Genomic DNA, 21,967 nt, shown 5'->3' on the forward strand with positions numbered 1-21,967 from the left:
TAACTCTTTCGGAACGTCTAAGAGGTAAGGACTCATCAATTAGTTCAACTAGAGTTTCCTCCTCCGGTTGAGCGCCAGCGGTAGAGGTTCCTACATCACTCAACTCTTGAATCTCTTCAAGATCGATCTGCCTCCCACTGTCTCCTTGGTTTATTAGTTCTCGCTCTCGGAAAACCCCTCTCCTCACGACGAAGACAACATTGTCGCTGGATCTATAGAAGAGATATCCAAAGGATCTCTATGGGTAGCCGATGAAAATACATTGCTTACTACGAGGTTCGAGCTTTTCGTGAGTCTCTCTTCTTACGAAAACCTCACAGCCCTAAACCTTGATATGTGCCAACAAGGGAGCTTTCCCTGTCCACATCTCGTGAAGTGTTTTGGCAACCTTCTTTGTAGGAACTTGGTTAAGGATATGGGCGGCAGTCTCTAAGGCATACCCCCAGAATGAGATAGGTAGTGAAGCATGACTCATCATAGAACGAACCATGTCCAAAAAGTTTCGATTACGCCTTTCTGCCATACCATTCAACTGTGGTGTCCTAGGTGGCGTCAATTGCGAAACTATTCTGCATTCCTTGAGATAGTCATGGAATTCAAGACTTAGGTACTCTCCTCCTCGATCAGATCGAAGCATCTTGATTTTCCTGCCCAATTGATTCTCCACTTCATGTTTGAACTCTTTGAACTTTTCAAACGTTTCTAACTTGTGCTTGATTAAGTAAATATACCCATATCTACTATAATCATCAGTGAAAGTCACATAGAAGTGGTTTCCATCCTTTGTGGTGGATCTAAAGGGCCCACATACATCGGTATGTATGAGATCCAATAAACCCTTACCCCTCTCACAAGTGACAGTGAAGGGTGACTTAATCATCTTTCCAAGTAAACAAGATTCGCACGTGTCATCTTCCCTAAGGTCGAATGACTCCAACACTCCATCCTTTTGGAGTTGGGCTATGCGCTTCTTGTTGACATGTCCAAGACGATAATGCCACAAACATGCTTTATCCATACTATTGGAAGAATCCATACACAACACATCATTTCCTAGGTTATCTACAACCATAACAGTTTCATAAATTCCATTACAAGGCATTGCTTCAAAGTATAAAACACCATTTAGATAAGCATAAATAGAACTATTCTCATTATTAAACGAATATCTAAATCCTTGTCTAAACAAACCATGAAATGAAATGATGTTTCTTTCCATATCTGGCGAATAGCAACAATTATTTAAATCTAAACCTAATCCATTACTAAGCACTAAAGAATACACTCCAATCTTGGTGACAGGCGACGATCTTCTGTTTCCCATGATTAGATTTATTCTTCCATGCTCCACATCCTTATTTCTTCTTAGTTCCTGCAAATCAGAACAAATGTGATAACCACATCCTGTATCAAGAACCCAAGAAATAGCATGAGATGAATCATTTGATTTAATTGTGTAAATACCTGCGAAAGACGGCTTGATCTTCCCATCCTTGATGGCTTGCAGATATTCCGGGCAGCTTCTCTTTCAATGCCCTATTTTGTGGCAATAGTGGCACTCTGCCTCCTTTGGGTTAGAGTTAGGCTTAGCAGGGCCATCTTTGGTCCCACAAGAAGAAGAACCATCTTGGGACTTTCCCTTGTGGTGGCTCTTTGACGGAGCCTTCCTCTTCTTGCCCTTTCTTTGCCCAATTGCCAAAACAGGAGCAGCGGGTGGAGCGGGAGTTGGTGCAACAGACTTTTCCTTTGGGTTGCTCTCAGCAGTCCTTAGGAGCCCTTGGAGTTTGCTTAGGGTGACCTCTTCCTTGTTCACATGGTAGGTCATCCTAAATTGGTTGTAGCATGAGGGCAAGGAGTGAAGAACAATGTTGATGGCCAAATCCTCCCCAAAGTTAACATTTAACTTGCGAAGATGATCAACATATCTTTGAATCTTTTGCAAGTGCACGGTAAGCGATTCTCCACTTCCCATCTTGGCGATGATCATGTCCGTGATGATCTCATAGCGCTCTTTCCTCGCGCTTTGGTGGTACCTCTCAATTAAGTCTCGATGCATTTCATACGGATACATGTCCTCATAGGACTTTTGGAATTCTTGGTTCATAGTGGCTATCATGATGCAATCGACTTTTGTTGCATCACGTTCGTGGGTCTCAAAGACAGCCATCTCTTCGGGAGTAGTGATTTCTGGATTGATCTTCTCGAGCTTCTCGTCGATGACATACTCTTTGTCCTCGTAGAGCGCAATCTTGCGAATGTATCTTATCCATTCGCTAAAGTTCGTTCCATCAAAAGTCACCTTTTGACAAAGACTCATTAGCGTGAATGAGTTAGCAGCAACGTTGTTTGCGTTAGCCATCTACAAATAGAAAGGACAAAGTTTGATTAGAATTGAATTCCTAATTAAACACCCAAAATGAAAAATTAGGGCTAGGACCCAACAACATCATTTACATATTAGAAAAGGGATGCCGTAATCCAACACGCAAATAATTTGGAGGTAAGTGAATGACGATTCACTAATTCTTCACCATGAAAAACATAAGCTTAAGTTTTAAATGTATTGAGAATTCCTAGATTTTCTTGGAGATTCATTGAACTTTTCAATGGCATGTTTAAATCTCGATATGCCCCTCTTGTTTGTGACTGGGATGCTGAGGATCACAAAGTGGGTGTGAATAACCATGCAAATCTACGTGGTGCCTTCATTGTTACAATCATCTATTCGATGTGCCAGTAAACCACACACGCTCCATCGAACTATGATAAACAATGAATCACCCTTTGCCCCCTTTGATTAGAATCAATTAGTGTGCCGGTAAACTACACACGCTCCACTAACTTCTTAGCAAGGGTGCAAAGTGTAATTTCATGGGATTGCATCAATTTCACTTTTTCCTAAAGTAACTAGGATTGGGAATTTTGTAAAAACGTTTAGTTACTTTATATAGATTCATTATACTTATTAATGAAGAGAGGATTGCCTTATCCTACCCGTCCGGCTAACGATCATCCACCAGTCAAGCAAGCGGTGGGTGTGACTGTGCACCCATTAAGCGCCATTTTATAGGCAGCAACCTTATACCCACCTTATAGACCGGCTTCGTGAATGAGGCCTACTAACGGTAAGACTAGCAATTTAATTATACATATATATTCATTAAGATTGTAATAATATAATAGTATAGGGTGTATTTTAAACATTTCAAAATACTAGGCTTTTAATTTAAAATTTTCGAATTCAATACCATTTAAATCAAAATTTTAAATATTAAAACAATTGATTTAATAATTATCTTAAATTAAACTATTAATTTAAATTATGAAATCATAAGGGATTATCTAAATCATAAGGATAATTACCATTTAAACATTTAACTTATCCTAATCCCTTAAATCCCTCTAAATTTCGAAAATAAGGGGATGGGATAATTCAAAATCTTTAATTACCATATTTAACTATTAAAGGATAATTACAAGATATGGGATTATCCAAATCCCTAAAATTTAGGATCTTATCTTGGGGAAGGAGGCTAATCTCTAAATCTTAGGGTTTGCAAACCCTAGATTTCGAAATCTTGGATTAATGGAAAGGATTCAAAAAACCTTTTCATAATTTTCGCAAATTAGGGTTAGGAAACCCTAATCTCGAAATTTCATGCCTCCTAGGGTTTATTGGCTATAAACCCTAATTTATCAAGTTCATACAATTGTATAATACTAATTGAAAAGAAGTTAACCAAAGTCTCTGATACCACTGATGAGTTTTATACAAACAATCCTATGTGTGAATGCAACCTTAGTTTGGATCTATGTTTTCACTATTAGATACACAACATTATGAACACATGAATAAAACCCTAATGTAGCTTGCTATTTTCTAAATTCATATATAAGGTTAGATCACATACCTCTTGTTGTTATATTGCAATAACAACTTAAATCTTTAAACCCTAAGTCTTGAAAGCAAGCACCACAAGTGTAGTGCCTCTAATGGCTCACAAACACCACAAGCAATTGGAGAGGCTATAGAGAGAGAAGGGGAGAGGTAGAAATCGGGCTTGGGATCTCTTAGAATCAAGTAGACGAATTCATGAGGCCTAGGGGTCTTTATATAGGGTTGAGATTAGGGTTTCAGTCCTTATCCTTATCTAGTTGCTTGCCCACCAAGCAATCATAAGATAATCCTTGAAAAACCATTATCCTTTATCCCTTGGACGATTTCAAGGATGCCTTATCCCTTGAACTCATCCAACCCATAACAAGGATAACCATTGCCCTATTTTGCAACTATCACATAATTACAATTCAGCCCCTCTAGTTTAATAAATTACACTTGATCACAAAATTAATTCCTAATTAATTATTGACCAATATTAATTAAACAAATATGATTTCTCCTTTAATATATTATTCTTATAACATATTAATAAATCATAATAACCTCTTTCTTTATTTAATTCTCCATTCAAGTTGCTTTGGTGAAGGCAACCCAAAAAGGACCATGTATAACCGGGTCAAGTACTTACCAAATATGGTTACAGGCTTAGACACTAATCTAACACCATCATCTTCCCAACCCCCAATGGCCCCCATATTATCCCACTGATTATCCTTCATAGTTCCCACCATAACCACCACCGCCTGGCCCTCAATAGGCCGGCTAGGCCTCTCTCCAAGCATCAAGGACGATGTTATATTTTAAGCTTGGGGAGGGGCATCTATCCATGCATAATCCCGTTGCATGTAGGTTGCATGTAATTTTGCACTAATTTCCATTTTCTTTATCATTTTTCTGCATAGAAAATTTTTCAAAAAAAAAAAACCAAAAAGATTTTCTTTCTAACTTTTATTATTTTTTGCATTTTGCATTACATTCATTTGTTAAAATAAAAAAATAAATAATAAATAATAAAAAAATTTTAATCCAATTCCAAGCAACCGAATCTTTTCAAAACACTTGAACTGGTAAGTGAGTCATGTGCCTTGAGATTGGCTTGCTCTTTTTATTGAAAAATCTTAAAGCAAGTCAATCACACATGAACGCACCTCCCAAAGCTACTTGTGCAAAACAGAAAGTGAGAAGATTGTCAACATTGGAGCATAACAACAAGTATGTGTCAATTCTTTGGGAGGTATGACTGGTATTATGAGTAGTAAATGCTCAATTGAACTTAAAATGCAAAATTTAAAATTTCATAAAAAGAATACAAAATTTCAGTGTCTCGAGCCTTCCAGCGCTCTAAAAAGTCCTTTCTATTCATTTCCTTTTATATACCTTGCTTGGGGACACAGTTTCCGATTATACTTACGGGTCTTTGCATGTTAATTTTAGTCCCCCGAAAAATGTCTAGAAGCCCCTCATGGTAATAGACCGTGAGATATCCCACAATAGAAAAGTGAATGATGAAAATATAAACAAATAGGCCTAGCAAGTAAATTAATAAGAGTGTTATGTGTTATCTTAGTTATATAAAAAAAAATATTATATATATATATATCCACACACACACACACACACATATATATATATATATATATATATATATATATATATATTATTAAGTTAATATGTGACCTTTGGAACTCGAATAAGTAAACTCCAAGGGGTGTTCTACACCTAATCGCCTAAAGCAAAATTGTTTGGGACTGATTGGGTTGAAAGTTCTCTACATGGGTTCCATAGAAAGTCATGAACTTAATAATAGCAAATAAAGCTAATATGTGACCTTTGAGGTTCGGGCAAGTAAACCCGAAGGATCTTTTTTAAATCTAACACACTGAGGTCATTTGATTTAGATGTGTTTGTTGTAATCCCGTTACATGGATTTCAAAAAAAGCCATGAGCTTTGTTTGTAGAAAAAAATGTAATTCGGAAGTTTGTACATATTTGTTTATAGTTAATTGAATAATATGTTTAGGAAAAATGTTTGGCTGCCAAAAGATTCCTTTGGACTTGGATTTGAACTTATGACATTGGGACTGAAAATTAATTACTTTGACTGGAGTAAGTGGTTTGAAGTTTGTATCAATCTGGGTAAATTTTAGGGAATTTTTAGAAAAGATTTTTCAGAAAAAGATTGTTGTTGACCAACAAATAGCTGGAATCGGTCATTGATGTATTTTGTGAAACAAAGATGATTGAGCAAGTTTTGTCACATACAATTTCATGAGAGTAAGACCATAGTTTGTTCCATGAATTGGCTTGATGATATAAAAAGGGAATAAATGTTGTGATCTTTGATTATGTTGAGTTGTATTAGGGAGTAGCTAAAGTCTTATTTCTATTGTTATATAATTTGAGACTAAAGCCAAGTTGACTCAAGGCACGACATGTACATTCTCAACTTTGGTACGAAAACAGGGTTAATTGGGTTGGATCTTTATCATGTTTGTTTTAGTTTCATGCACTAAATTTCAAAAAGTTTTAGCTTTGATTTTCTTTTCTTCTATTTTATTTTTATATTATTTTATTTTCTCCAGTTAAAATTTTTCTTGTTCTTTCTTGAGGGCAAGAAAGGCTCAAGCTTGGGGAGATTTGTTAGGTGCATTTCATGCATTCATTTTGTAGTTTTAATCCATAAAAGTGCATTCCATTTAGGTTTAAAACTCATGCATTTTTACATATTTTTCTAGATTTTTCATGATCGAATTCCATTCACACACTTTTGTGATATTTCAGGGACTTTTGAAGGTATGATCTTAGTTGAAGTGATGAATAAAAGATGTGGATGAAGTTTCGGTACTATTGGAGCATTGAGGAAGAAGTTAAGAAGAAAATGAAGATTTTGACTTTACAGAGGTTTACACGGCCGTGTAAATGAAAGCCTTGAGTTGACACTGGCTGTGTAAACGCATATTTAACAGTAGTGTACTTCGAAGGCCTGGCAGATTTGAGCATTTTACTTCTAGAGTTTACACGGCCGTGTAAATGGTCAATGTTAATTTACACGGGGCATGTAAACGTGTTGTCAGTTCTCAAACAGTTTCATCCTTTGTAAAGAGATATAGCCAGTTCCAGAGGAAGTTAAGTCGTATTTTGGGAGAAGAGAAAGGATTTTAGGAGATTTTGGAAGTTGATTAACATCAGGAAACACTTTAATTTGCATTTTGTATGTCAAATTGAGGATTGAACTAGTTGATTTTGTAGTTTAATTTAGACATGTGTAGCTGATTTCTTTATCATTTCTAATTCTGAATTCTTAAGTATTTGTTGTTAGGTTGTAATTGACACTTGACTTATGTTTAATATCTAGTAATATTTGATTTGATCTTAATTATGTGTTTGATTGGTTCTCTTTATTCACTTGATCAATGAATTAGGGTTCTTATCAATCTAGTTAATAAAATTATAAAATTCGTATATATTTTATGATTTGATGTTAGTAACATGCACCTGATTGGTTGTATTTATATCAAAATACGTGTAATCAAAGATTAAATGTTCATACTCCTAAGCTTAAGAGGAATGTTGAACATTGTTGGTAATTGTTGCAAGAACTCAATGTCATTTAATGATTTGAAGCAAGAACTTATTTGAATTGAATTAATTAAATGAAGTTTTGTTTGAAGAACATGTTTTGAATAAAACATTTTTTTCAACTTAGATATTAGAGTTTATTAATATCTAAATTACCAACCTAGATTAAACATGAGTCATAACCATATTACATCTTTCAACATTATATATATATATATATATATATATATATATATATATATATATATATATATATATATATATATATATATATATATATAAATCAGAATCAGAAATGTATTTCTTTTATTGAATTTTTTTTCAATCTTATTTCTTTATGAATTTCAATTTTAGTTCAAACATAATCCCCCATTTTAATATTTTTTGTATAATGTGTGAGAATATGGCTAAATAAGGAGTCTCGTATTCCTGTGGACTGACCCTGCTTACTCTATACTATCTTAAGTGTATGAAGTAGCAGTGATTTGAGTTTTATTGTTATTATTTTATCTCATTATTTGTCTGTTTGACAGCCAAACATTTATACTTTACTTTTGATAGTTTTTAGAGTTCTCGGTCTAGGACCGAAAACACCATGATTTCGGTGGCTTTTGGTCCGAAACCACCATGTGATTTCGGTAGGCTTAATGATGCTTTCAGTTGGGTTTTGGGCTGGGCCTTTGCAATTATATATATATATATATATATATATATATATATATATATATATATATATATATATATATATATATATATATATATATATATATAGTATTATTTGAGCCGTGTAAAGGGTTGATCATTCTAAGAAGCTGATATCGAGTTTAGAGAGATAGAGAGATAGAGAGATCCGAGAAACATAAAGATCTTATGTACTAGACTATTGATCAATATAGTGTACATTTAAGATTCGATAATTATGTTCTTAATTCATTATAACTATTTTGCATTAATCATTAGAATGAGATTCCGCATCAAGTCTAATGACTTTGATTGACACATTAGATCGAGTTTTACACTTCAATGCTACATCTGGAATATAAATGCTCAGCCCTTAGTGCAAGTCTGCCACGCTCCCCTAGCCATCAACTCGCATCTATAATGCTTAGATGCCCTCAGTATGAGTGTGACATGCTTTCTTTGGCTCTTAGCTCATATCTAACATACTCCAGGGTTTGTTGGTTACCGTACGGAGCAGTACAACCTCAACCCTACCCACACAACATGTCGACATTTAACAGCTAAATACACATACAGATAATCAAACAATATCACAAGTAGTCCTACAGATCTTCTAGACTAGCATATCAAACTAGCATCCATAACTAACTCATACTCAGCATATCAACAACTATCAGGATACCAATCCAATGGGCCGGCATTGGTGTCTTCGACCCCTAAGTATGGTGAGGAAAACTCACCTCACAATATCGAATTGAACTGAAAAGATCAAGCTCTCGAATCATGACTCGAAACTCAAACACCTACAACCACCATAGGACTAATTACAACAAGACCCAAATTACCAAAATACCCTCAGAAATCAAACTTGGTCAACCCCGGTCAAAGTCAAAGTCAACAGCTAAAGTCAAAAGTCCATGTTGACCGAACTCGTCGAGTGCAGCTAGTAACTTGTCGAGTTCATTCCAACCTCAGAAAATCAGGAAAAACCCTAACTAACTCGTCGAGTTTATTCAGAATCCAGAAAGCGGGAAAACCCCTAGGGTTTAGATACCACGTAAAGTTGCTAACATTATGTCCATGCATGGCATCAAATGGGTTAAAACACTCATATGAAGCTTAATATGGGGTTTAGGGAATAGAGGATGGCCAAATATTGATAACGGTTGAATCTTTAGGCCCAAGGAGGCCTAGAGGTGTCTAGATCTGAAGTCACCATTGAAGCCACGCTCAACTCCAAAAATGGTTCCAAAGTGGGCTAACAAGTGTACTAAACATCCATAGGAGAAGATCTAAGAAACAAAAGGTCAAGGTAAAGACTTTTTACCTCTAAATGGTTGCTACCACAGTGTAAATGTCGGATCTACAACCTCTTCTTCAGCTATGCACTTATCACTTCAAGCTTCTTCAAGAAATGCACCAACTAACTCTTTATGTTCACAAACACTCAAAATGGGGAAAGGGGCGCGATTAGGGTTTTCTCTGGACTAAGGAGACGGTGAGGGAGGCCACAAATGAGTCATAGTATCCTTAAATAGGGTGTAAAACCCTGAAAATTAGGGTTTCATAAACAGCCGTCAACTCGTCTAGTTGGGGCCTTCCAACTCGTCGAGTAGACCCTGAAAAGTGTGCTGCTAGTAAACTCTAAACGACGAATTGGATCCTTCCAACTTGTCGAGTTTCCTAGAAAACACATATATAAGCTTTTAAATTTCATACCTAGAGATTTAGGATGTTACAACATCTCCCCAAAACCTTCTAGGTAAACCAGAGAAAATGAATAAGGACCTAGAAACATTTAAAAGATGCCTATGTTTTCTTTCAACAATACCATTTTGTTGCGGGGTATGAGCACAAGAAGTCTTAATAATGACAATATTATTTTAAAAAAAAAGTTTCCATTCATGATTAACAAATTAAGTACCTTTATCAGACCAAACAACCTTGATTTTTCACATCAAATCGAGTTTCAACAAATAATAAAAAAACCATGAAAACAAGAAAAAACTTCATCTTTAGACTTCAACAAATAAACCCAAGTAGCCCTAGTGAGTCATCAACAATAGTAAGAAAGAACCTATAACCTCTACAAGCAACAACCCTATAAGGTCCCCACACATCTAAATGAATTAATTCACCAATACAGTTAGTTTTACGTTTCCTTAAAGGAAATGGTTATTTAGTTTGTTTACCTTTATGATAGACTTCACATGACAAAATAGACTTGTTATCAAATTTAAGAGACTCTTTTAACAAATTTAAGGCTTTGTTAGCAGGATGACCCAGTCTATTATGTCAACTAAGTTTAAAAAAACATTAACAACTCTTATTAATTAAGAACTAGTTGGTTTACACAAATTACACAAAAAACCTCGCTACAATTCTCTTAATCACTCAAAATAACACTGATCCTCATTACAACTATCACCTATTTTACTCATTCCTAGTTTAGAACAAAAATTAGTAGAAGAACAAAAACATGAATGATATATCACAAACCCTATTTAGGAGAGACAACCCTAATCAAGATCAGAGAGAACTAGAGAGCTAAACATGTAGTGAAAAGTGAACAAATGACTCGATCTATGTCCAATTACACACAGGTAGAACTATATATACTTCGGGTAGGAAACGGGTCAAATACACACTGGATCCAAACAAGACCTGAATCGAAAAGATCAGTATGTGCTTGTGGCTTTTTATTAAGTGAACCGCAACCCACAATTAACACAAATGACACCTTTAGTCCCTCCTGTAGAATATCTTAACATAACAACTTCCAATAAATTACACAATAATCCTTCAAAACAAAATTATTTACATTGAAATAAATAAAAAATAAAAGGATATTTTTTCAATGATAAGTCTCAACAAAAATGATTAGGTGTCAGTCCATTAAACTCTAATAAGTTCAATGCATTATGGATGCCCTGATTACCTGTAAGATGGCTTGTTGTCAATGTGCTTAGTTATGATTCATATATATATATATATATATATATATATATATATATATATATATATATATAATGCAATATTAGTAATTCAAGGGTCTTTCCTCATTACAATTTTATTAGCTGAGACAACTCATAATAATTACTTTATTTGAGAGATTATGGGCTTAATGGTGAGTCCCTAGTACACCTGCCAAGGCTACAACTTCTTGATGTGACTTGTGAGTATTCACAATGATATTATTGGTTATTTACCCAAGTACTAAAGCATCTCATCCTCACATGAACAAAACTTCTCATGGAAAAGGTATTGGCTTTAGTGGGGAGCCTCATATATTTGAATCAGTTGGATCTAAATCTCCCAGGGACTAATATATTTTCTTTAGAGGTCTCAGATAAGGTTCTTATAAGGCCAGTTAGACAAGAAGAGAGAAAGTCAAATGGTTAATGTTGGGTGAATGAAATCAAACATTTATGTTAGACAAGAAGAGAGAAAGTCAAATGGTCAATGTTGGGTGAATGAAATCGAACAATTAAATAGGTCAATGAAAAAGTTAATCCATTTGGAGTAACTAAGTAGGTTAGGACTTTGGTGGGTGCTTAGAAATCAGTAGCTTGCTATAAAGTTAAGGTGGGAAGATTTAATTGTAATTGGTTTTAATTTCTCTCTTGGTGAGATATACCAGTCTTGAAAGTTAGTAAAATTAATAAAAGTAGATTTGGTCCAATTTGTTCACCGGTCTCTTCACGTTGAAGAAACTGTCGGCCCACCTTTCAAAATCCGCTCCTTTTAAGTTCCCATTACATGTTTTGAGAAGAAAGGGAAAAATTTAATGGAAATAGCAACATAAATACTACTTCTACCAAAATAAAAAATGTACTTTATTTTTTTTGGCCACAATGGCAAGGAACTTGAACACTTTTTCCCATAACAACTATATATGTACTTACAAGTTTTTATAGTTGATAGTAATATGTGATCCATGAATCAGGATACCAACTTACTTATATTTTATTTGACATAAAAGCAACATTCTTAGTATGTCTTACTCATTATAGGAACGTACTAGTATTTATTTATTGATAATAGCAATATTTAATAAATTCAGTGCAATGCCTATATATCTAAAAAATGTACGTGCATTGTTACTATTGGTTCAAAATAGATCATTGCTAGTATTAAAAAATATAAGTAGATTAGACTTAATATAGAGAAAAAAATAAATACAATACACACCAGCTAAATGATACAGTTTAAAATCCGTTTACCCGTCAAAGAAGTTAGAACCATAGTTAGTGGGGAGTCTAAAATAGAAAACCACCTATTTCACTAACAATGTTCAACCGAGCCGATTTAAGAGAAAATCGGGTTCATTTAGACCGGCTCAACTAGAAAAATATTCAGTTCAACTTATATAAAAACTAGTGGTGATAGAACATTATAGCCCAACTTAGTAATTACTTAAAAAACCAACTTAAAATTGCAGTAACGTCGGTATCAAAAATTAACAAGTTATATGATGTGGAAGAGTAAAAAGCGAATCGTGTATTTATAATGAAAAGTCACTCACCGTTTTCTTTTTGAACCGATGTAGGACTCCTACGTACCACAAAATATTATATTTATTTATTGTAACACTATAAAGTAGGTGTTAATATCTATCTTTTTTTCTTTTTTTGCCAAATACTAAAAGGTACGTCCTGTGTATTTTATAAGATATTTCATAATATTTTTAGTGTATATTTTTTGAAATTTTAGATGGGTCATAAGAACCCCCTTACCATAATGTGACCATAGTGGACATTAGGTCCACATGGAATATTGTCAAATTTCATTGCCCAAACTTTACGCCAATGACCATTTCCACCCAAATTTGTTTATTATTAATTTACACCTTAGTTTTATACAAACATTTTTAATGATTTTTTTTTTTTTTAATTTTACAATGTTTATTTTTATATTTTTATTAATTTCAATGTATTAATTTTTTTTACTTTAAACAAATAAAAAAAGTTATCTTTTATTTTAACAAACTATGCCATTTAATTTTTATACTATGTTCAAAACAATATAATTGTTGAATATTATTGATTTTAGTTCTATTTTTATTCTTATAAAAAAAGTTAAAATACTTATTTAATAAATGTATAGATCAATATAATCAATGAGTCCACATATTTATATTTTCAGATTTTTTTTTCATGTTCTTAAATGTGTTATTTATTTATTTATATAAAGATCATAGCTGACAATTTGATGCATTAAACATAATATTAGATTTTCCTTTGGAATGCTTGGGACCACAAGAACTTCAATTGAGTTGTGGAATCTCATGAGTGTATGGCGTAATGATGAATGTGGAATTTAATCGAATTGCTAAGCATGTGCATAGACTTATATTAGTGTTAGAACTGGATGGATTAATGTTAGAAATAACTTGTTTTTATACGATCAACAACAAAAAATCTAAACAAAAATGTTTGAAAAAAATATGAATTTTTGGAAAAACCATAAAAGCTTATTGGGTTTGATTTTGGGAAACATTTTCAGAAAAAAAATGAGTGATTGTAGACGCCTGCCTTACTTTATTGGTCCCTAGTGTTTGTTCAGAGGTCTGAAGCAACTTATACTACACTTTTTTTTTTTCCTCTAAAGGTTCAACGGTTTGCAAGTGGTTGATAGCTCAAGTAAGAACGCTTGGAGGAAAACAATACATGACCATTGTGTCTTGTTTTTATGGTTTGTGGACCGCCACTAAAGTTCACACTACAAGTGGATTGACTATGATGGTAAACCAGAATAATGGAGTAGCCTGAGTACATCTTGTGTTCGATTTTATATTTCTAGCTATCTCTTAATTTTTTTATGTTGTCACATTTAAATTTTACTTTTTTTTTTATGTTGTCACATTTAAAATTTATCATTGGAATTCCTAACCCCTAGTTGAGATATTGTAACTAATTTGTATATGTTTTTATATAAACTGAGTGTTGCTTATATGTTATGAACAATAATTTATTTGGTGTTTTGACTTTTATTTAGTGACATTAACACCTTTCCCCCCTAAGGTGCACCAATTGAATAATATATATGAATGATTTGTTTGATCATTTTATAATGAACCCCTGTCCTTTTCCCACCTTGAACATATACCCATTCCCCTCCCTCGTCACCAACATGAACCCCTCCCTCACCTCCTTATTCTCTCTCATATTTTCCTCCCGCCAAACCTCCCCACTGGAGCCTAGCTAGGCATAGAAGGTTCCACAATTTCACCATACCTCTGCCCCAACAATTTAGGCTTTTGATTTTGCTTGTCTTGGTACCAAATTTCCATTTAGGTTCACAAAATCTTAATTTTTCTGGTTTTGGTTAAGTTTACATGTACTCTTGAATCTTGATTGTTGTCTGGTTATTGTAATGATCCAATTTCATTCGGGTATAATTTTTGTGTGATATTGGTGTTCACACCTGTGTAATATGTTCTTGACTTCTAGGTGCTTGGGGTTAAAATATATTCTAGGAAGAAAAATAGTAAATCAAAATAAAATCACACTACAACATTAAAACCCTATGGTGACGACAAATTCCGACCCTATACCGATGACTTGTCGTCAGTATACCGTATACCGACAACTTGTCGTCGGTATAGAGTCGTCGGCGTAGCCTCGTCCGCATAGGTCAATAGGGTCGTCGGTATAGGGTTAAAATAAACGACATCGTTTGCTATTTACGCTGAAATAAAAAAAATGAAAAATAAAAAAACATCTATGCCGACGACAAGTCGTCGGTATAGATTCCGTAAAAGTACATCGTTTCTATAAACCGGGCCAGCGAATATAAATAATTGGAAAATAGATTTATCAAAAGCTGTACCAACGACAAGTCGTCGGCATAGGTTTTCAGCAATGACGCATATTTTTTGGTAGTTCCCACCAGAGGTTTCGAGACAACATGTCGTCGGCACAAGTATCCGGGTCAAACGATTTTGGTCAAAGTTGGCAAAACTTGTGGCGACGACTAGTCGTCGGCGTAGGGGGGTTGTAGCGACGACATTTGTCGTCGGCATAGGTGTCGTCACCATAGCCATGTATTCCTGTAGTGTCAAATTCATAAGAGATTAATAATAATAAGAAAAGGAGGATAAATTTGAGTTTATATTTTAAAAATGAACAGACAAGATAGCAAAAGCAACCCAACCTACTAGATCCATTACATAAAAATAAGGTTAAGAAGCGATTTCATCCATCTTGAATGTACACCTAGTCGATAAAGTCACATTTGTCCAACCAGCCTTCCTCATCTGTCAAATAATGGTCATGATTATAGGGGTTTTGTTCGGGTTTGGGGTTAATCGGATAATTTTCATCCAAACCAAATATCCAAATGTAAACCACAAACCGGTAGAGGATTTTTTTAATAGTTGGTTTTTGTTGTTCAAAAAAAGTGCAATACTATTTTAATAGTTGGTTTTTGTTTTTCAAGAAAAGGGGAAAGTTGATTTTTCCCTTTAGAATTATATGTCAAAAAGCTAAATAATGTGAACAATCAGATTAGGCCAACCCATGCTATAATAAAAACAGGGGACTATGTCATGGAATATTAACCAAAAGTCAACAGTACCTTCTTTAAGAGCTGGATGAGCAACATTTATTACCAAAATAAATGATCCCATTCTTTTAATCCTCTACATACTCCTAAACCTGAACATTACATATAAAGTGCATAAATAGCTGAATAGTAAAAGCTAGAATCAAGGAGCTATCAACACGTAAAAACTAAATGAAAAACTTTTCTCCACTACCTATGCTTCATTTTACCGGTCTGAACCTTCATTTTTTTATCCTAAAGCAAGTGAATAGGTCCATCATGAAACAAGATCCATAAGAACAGGTAGTTGGTATTTCTGTTTTCAAATTACATAGAAACGAAACAAATAGGTATAAAGATTGATAACAGTTGAATTAAAAAACTTGGGTGGTTAATTAAGCTAGTTCAAAAAAGGATTTGATGTGCTTAGGTGGAACAGATTTAAAACTTGGCTTCTATTTAATCAATTATTAAAGCTAGGCCACCAATTCCTATAAAAAGAAAACTTTGTTAAAGTTTAATAAAAAAAATACAAAATACATAAAACATGTTTTTATAATAACAAAATAAATAAAAATATATTATCATTTCATGTATTTGGACCATATTTTTTTCCCCAGTTTTTTTTTTTCTTTGGATTAACAGTTGGTTCTTCATCTACCTAACTAAAGCTAAAGCAATATGTTTTTTTATCTTTCCACTATGGCAACTCACGCTTCATCTCTCTCTGGATAGTGCATGTCTTATTCATTTATGATTGAGCAACGTACAAATGGTCTATATAAAGAACATTGCACATCCACACAATTAAAATATTTCAAACCCTTTTTCCATGGCTTCATACTTGAATCACTTCAGCTTATTGCGAACCATCTCCCTTTTGTACTTTTTAGTCACACTCATTTGCAGTGGATCATCTCTAAGCCATGATGAGGAATGCTCAGCCTTGTATCTGTTCAAGCAAAGCTTAATTCATCAAGATGATGAGTTTTGCACTGCTAGTTGGTTTCAAACGTTCCAATCTTGGAAGCCCAGAACCAGAAGCAATGCATCAGATGCTGGTTTTGATTGTTGTTCGTGGTATGGGGTGGAGTGCAGAAATGACCATGAGAATGGTCATGTGATTGGCCTTGACTTGAGTGAATGCTCTCTTTGCGGGCATATCAACTCTAACAGCACTCTCTTCAGCCTTGTTCATCTTCAGAGGCTCAACCTTGCCATAAACGACTTTGATGAATCTCACATCCCATCTGAGATAGCTCATCTAAAGCAATTAAGAAGCCTCAATCTCTCTTATTCTGGGTTTAGTGGCCAAATCCCGAATGAAATCTCACAGTTGATGCAATTGTCTTCCTTAGATCTGTCGATGAATCCACTAAAGTTTCAAAGTCCTGGCGACTTCAAGAATCTAATGCAAAACTTAACAGGACTCGAAGAACTCGATCTCTCATGGGTTGACATTAGTTCTTCCGTACCTCATTTCTTGGCCAACTTTTCTTCTTTGAGGTCAATTGGGCTGTATAATTGTTTGCTTCAGAATGAATTCCCAAAAGCCATACTTGAGATGCCAAAGTTAGAAATACTTGATGTGGCATCAAATACTAACCTCATTGGTTCCATTCCTGAATTTCATAACAGCAGCTTGATTAAATTGGGCCTTTCAGGTTGCTCTTTCTCAGGTACCATTCCAGGTTCACTCTCTAACTTGACGCAACTCACTGGCTTGACTCTTGGTGGCAATAAGTTGAGAGGATTTGTTCCATCATTGGCAAGTCTTTCAAAACTCAGTATTTTAAAACTTAGTGGATGCAAATTCAAAAAGGGACGCTTTCCCAATTGGCTCGGCAATCTGACTAAACTTAATAAACTGTATCTAGATGGTATGAACATAAAAGGTGAAATACCACCCTTTCTTGCTAACCTAACCGAGCTTGGTGTGGTCGCGATGGGAAGAAATTTTCTTACCGGTCATATACCATCCTGGTTTTTCAATCTCACCCAACTATCATTTATAGACCTTCAACAAAATCAACTGCAAGGACCAATTTCAAATTCATTTTCCAAATTCAAAAGGCTTCAATTTGTTAGCTTATTCTCGAATAATTTCCAAGGGAGGGTAGACATAGACATCTTCCTACAACTCAACCAACTTGAAACTCTCAGGTTAGGAGATAACAGGATATCATTACTTGCCCCCAACAACTACACCAATAACACATTACCACAACTAATCGAATTGAACCTCGAATCATGCAACTTGAAGGAATTTCCTTCCTTTTTGCGCTTCCAAGATAAATTGATAGACTTACGTCTCAAAGACAACACAATTGATGGCCTGATACCAGTGTGGATCTGGAACAACAGCAAAGAAACATTACAGAAGATTGATCTTTCATACAACTCCATCACTGGCTTTTATCAGCATCCTCATTTTCTCCCATGGAGATCTTTACAACTATTTTTCATCAGTCATAATCAGGTGCGAGGACAGTTACCAATTCCACCACAAACCACAATCGCTTATGGAGCCGAAAATAACAATCTGACTGGAGAAATACCACCAATGATATGTGAAATGAAATCTCTTCAAATGTTAGATTTATTTTCTAACAACCTAAGTGGAACACTTCCTCTGTGTTTGGGTAGCTTAAGCAATTCGTTGTCGTTTTTGGATCTGAGCAGAAACAACTTTCATGGCAAAATTATGAATTCATTTATGCATGGATGCATGTTGGAAAGCTTTGATTTGAGTGAAAATACATTTACGGGTCAGCTCCCAAGATCATTGACAAATTGTACCAATTTAAAGGTTCTCTCCCTTGGAGCTAACTCTTTTGATGATGTCTTTCCTTTTTGGATGGGAACTCTTGCGGAATTGCAAGTTCTTGATTTGCGGTCTAACAAACTTTATGGTCCAATAAACGGTTCCACAGCTGTTTCCACACACTTCTCTAAGCTGCGGATCATAGACCTCTCTAACAATGGTTTTAGTGGTCAATTGGACCAAAAGTACTTCCAAGCTTGGAATGCAATGAAATCTGTTGGCAAATCATCTGTTATGCAAGCCAATGACAAATCATCTGGTTTCACTTGGGATTATACAATAAGAGTAATTCACAAAGCTGTCAATACTCAGTACGAACATATCTTAACCATAGATATGGCTATTGATCTCTCTTGTAACCATTTTGAAGGAGAAATCCCACTATCACTCCAAGATCTTCAAGGGCTTCAATCACTCAATCTTTCCAACAATCATTTTACAGGACGCGTATTGCCCTCACTAGAATCTCTAAAGAATGTCGAAGCTTTGGATCTCTCCCAAAATAAGTTATCTGGAGAAATTCCTCAACAGTTGGTGCAACTCAACTTCCTTTCAATTTTCAATGTGTCATTCAACAATCTTGAGGGGCGCATACCCCAGGGAAAGCAGTTCAATACATTCGACAACAGCTCCTACATGGGGAATTCTCGATTGTGTGGACAGCCTTTATCCATGGAATGTCAAATGTCAAAGGCGTCAAGACTTCCACCAACAACCAATATGTCCGAATCTCTCTTCCCAATCGAAAGAATTGATTGGATTATCATACTCTGTGGAGTTGGAAGTGGGCTGGTTGTTGGGATTTTTTTTGGAAACTTTCTATATGGAAGGTATAGTGATCGGTTCATAAAGAGGAAGGACAGATGGGTAAGGCCACTTCGTAACACAAGGAGAAACCAAGGTACAATAATCTACCCTAATAAATGAAATGACTTTGCCACATGTCATTCTCTCATAATTTATTAGTCACATGTCATTTTGTTATAATTTGAGATATATTTATTTTCCATTTGTCATTACTTTAATTTTCATTTTCAATATATCATTAATTTGGTTTCCATAAATTAAACCTACCATTAATTTTAAATTTTAAATTTTAAATTTCAAATAAATTTACGGTTTAAACCTTTATTTTTAACATTTTGTTATAATTAACCCGTGTACTACACAATAAATACATATTTTTTTTCTTTATTTTTTGCATGTTTTTTTCTAATAATTTTCACTTATTTCAATTTCAAATTCAAATAAAATTTCTATTTAATCGTTGGTACTTAACATTTTGTTTTAATCAACCCGTATAATATACGGGTCTCACAACTAGTCCTTTATATTATCTTAAAACTTTGATGCAATTTTCTAAGACAATATTATCTTAGCGTCATCTACAAAAATCTAATACTTCTATAAATGATTTTTTTTAAACTACATTTTTTACTTGAAAGCAACCGTTACAATATATTTGTGAGATTAACCGAGATATGTTTCTCAACATTGTCTTGTTAACAATTACTTTTAGTTTTTCATCATTATCAAAAACATTATTAAATTATATATCAACCCAAATATGCATCTAAGCAAAGATTGTATTATTTACATATTTTAAATTTAAAATACTATGGAAAATAATTTTAATTTTTTACTTGGCAATCTGTCCAATTATGTGATGTCGGTATGTCTTTTTCAACAAGCTATTCTTTTACGGTACGTTTATGATGATATTTATGAAGGAATGTTTGTGTGGAATGTGTTATGGTATGGTACATGTTTAATGTATTTTGGTATATAACCATATTTTCTCATGTACACATTTTATGATCTTGGGTGCAACAGTTTCTATAGATAGAAAACTGTGAATTACCATCATAATCCTTACCTAAACATGTATCTCAGGACTATCATAGCTTCAAGTTCGAAGGACAATGAGAAGATGTAGAGGGTCAAGGGATTTTAGTCTGCACACTGTTAAGTATGTGGATTTCCATTATATTTCTTTGAGTTAGACTTTTGTTTTTAAGACTTTTATACACCTAGGACTTTTGTTGCTTATGTGTATCCTTGATACATAAAAGGCATACTTGTTTTAAAATGTGATATACTAACTTGGACTATATATATTATTGACGATTTCAGTGTCAAGAAGGTGTTTCTTTCATGCTTTTAAACAACTTTATGGAACACTTTATTCGTTTACCTAACATCAATTTCTACGTTAAGTCAACAATAACTCGTATGACAAGAAACTCCCAATATTTATCTCTTTTGGGTTGATTCTCAATATTAGGCCAACCCAAAAAGGATTTTGCTTCTAACTAAAGTATATACCTATTTAGTTATGGGCTTAAACATCTTAATCTAAAAGTTTAGCCATAATACAATAATCACAAAAATGATTGTATTTTTCTATATCTAATTGATGAATTTTCTTCAAAACTTCTTTTGAAGCATGTCCTAGTCTTTTATGCCATATTGCTTGTTTGCCAAAAACCGCCACGACCATTTTATTTTTCTTGAGCGGCTCCAAGTAATACAAGTCGTCACATTCCTTACTTGTCCCAATCAGGTTCTTCGAATGCACGTCATGGATGAACCAGATGTCCAGAAGGAATGTTAGTGAACATTGCAAGTCATATGAGAACATTATCGGTCCCTTCAATGGGAATGGTTTCACTATTCGGAATGGTCAGACTAATGCCATCTTTGTTTTATTTAATGGATTTCAACCAATTTTTATGGTGGTTATATATTCACTAGCCCCCGAGTCTATAATCCATGAGTTTCTAGGATTATTTATGTTGATCAAATTTTCTTGAGGAGCATAAAGTATCTTACCATCCATATTAGCCTTTGAGGCATGTTCTTGTGGTTTCATCGATTGGGTCATTTGAACAAGATTGTTATATTCCTCCTTTGTAATGTTGGTATTGCTTTGCTGGTTCACTTTGGACATATTTGCAGCCCTTAGTTGTAGTTTCTTCCCAGTTGACCTTTTGTGTTGATAGATATCATATTCCACCTTGTGTTGATAGATATCATATTCCACCATTCTGGATAAAATGCTATTTGGAAACAACCATCCATAGTATGGCTCCCCTTTCGACAGTGGTTGTCTTTCGTCGTCCCTTTTTTTGTAATCATCTCTTCTATTGTTTAGAGTATTGGTTTTTTGTTGTTGTCGGTTAAAGTTTCTTTTGTTTGCTTGGAAGGCAGCAACTTCTCATGTGGTCTATCAGCAGTTTCGATGATGCGTTGTTGTTCATCTTAACTCACGAGATGGTAGGTTATTCCAAGAAGTGGATGGGTGCTCATAATCTGTGTCTTGACTGTGTTGAACTCATCATTGAGATCCATCAGGAAATAATAAAGTTGTTCTTTGTCACGTAGTTTAGTAATCTCCTTTGGAGATGTTGCATTTACAACCTTGACATTTAAACAAC

At 34.4% G+C, this 21,967-nt stretch overlaps 1 protein-coding gene across 2 annotated transcripts; it reads left to right on the forward strand.

Annotated features, from left to right (window-relative positions):
* The first annotated feature begins 16,342 nt into the window (after positions 1 to 16,342).
* LOC145061713 (receptor-like protein 7) lies at positions 16,343 to 21,650 on the forward strand. 2 transcript variants are annotated; one of them, XR_013687291.1, is made up of 3 exons: positions 16,343 to 19,431; positions 20,424 to 20,499; positions 21,094 to 21,650. XR_013687291.1 is itself a non-coding variant. In XM_079009254.1 (2 exons), the coding sequence occupies exons 1-2, from the start codon at positions 16,539 to 16,541 to the stop codon at positions 20,432 to 20,434; spliced, it is 2,904 nt and encodes a 967-aa protein (XP_078865380.1). In that variant the 5' UTR covers positions 16,343 to 16,538; the 3' UTR covers positions 20,435 to 20,672. The 2 variants fall into 2 exon arrangements, 1 of the variants encoding a protein (XP_078865380.1); XM_079009254.1 differs by lacking the exon at positions 21,094 to 21,650 and having other exon boundaries at positions 20,424 to 20,672.
* Positions 21,651 to 21,967: the final 317 nt, after the last annotated feature.

The sequence above is a fragment of the Lactuca serriola genome, chromosome 7, assembly GCF_051521515.1.
Source record: "Lactuca serriola cultivar US96UC23 chromosome 7, Lser_US96UC23_V15, whole genome shotgun sequence".
Classification (NCBI taxonomy): domain Eukaryota; kingdom Viridiplantae; phylum Streptophyta; class Magnoliopsida; order Asterales; family Asteraceae; genus Lactuca; species Lactuca serriola.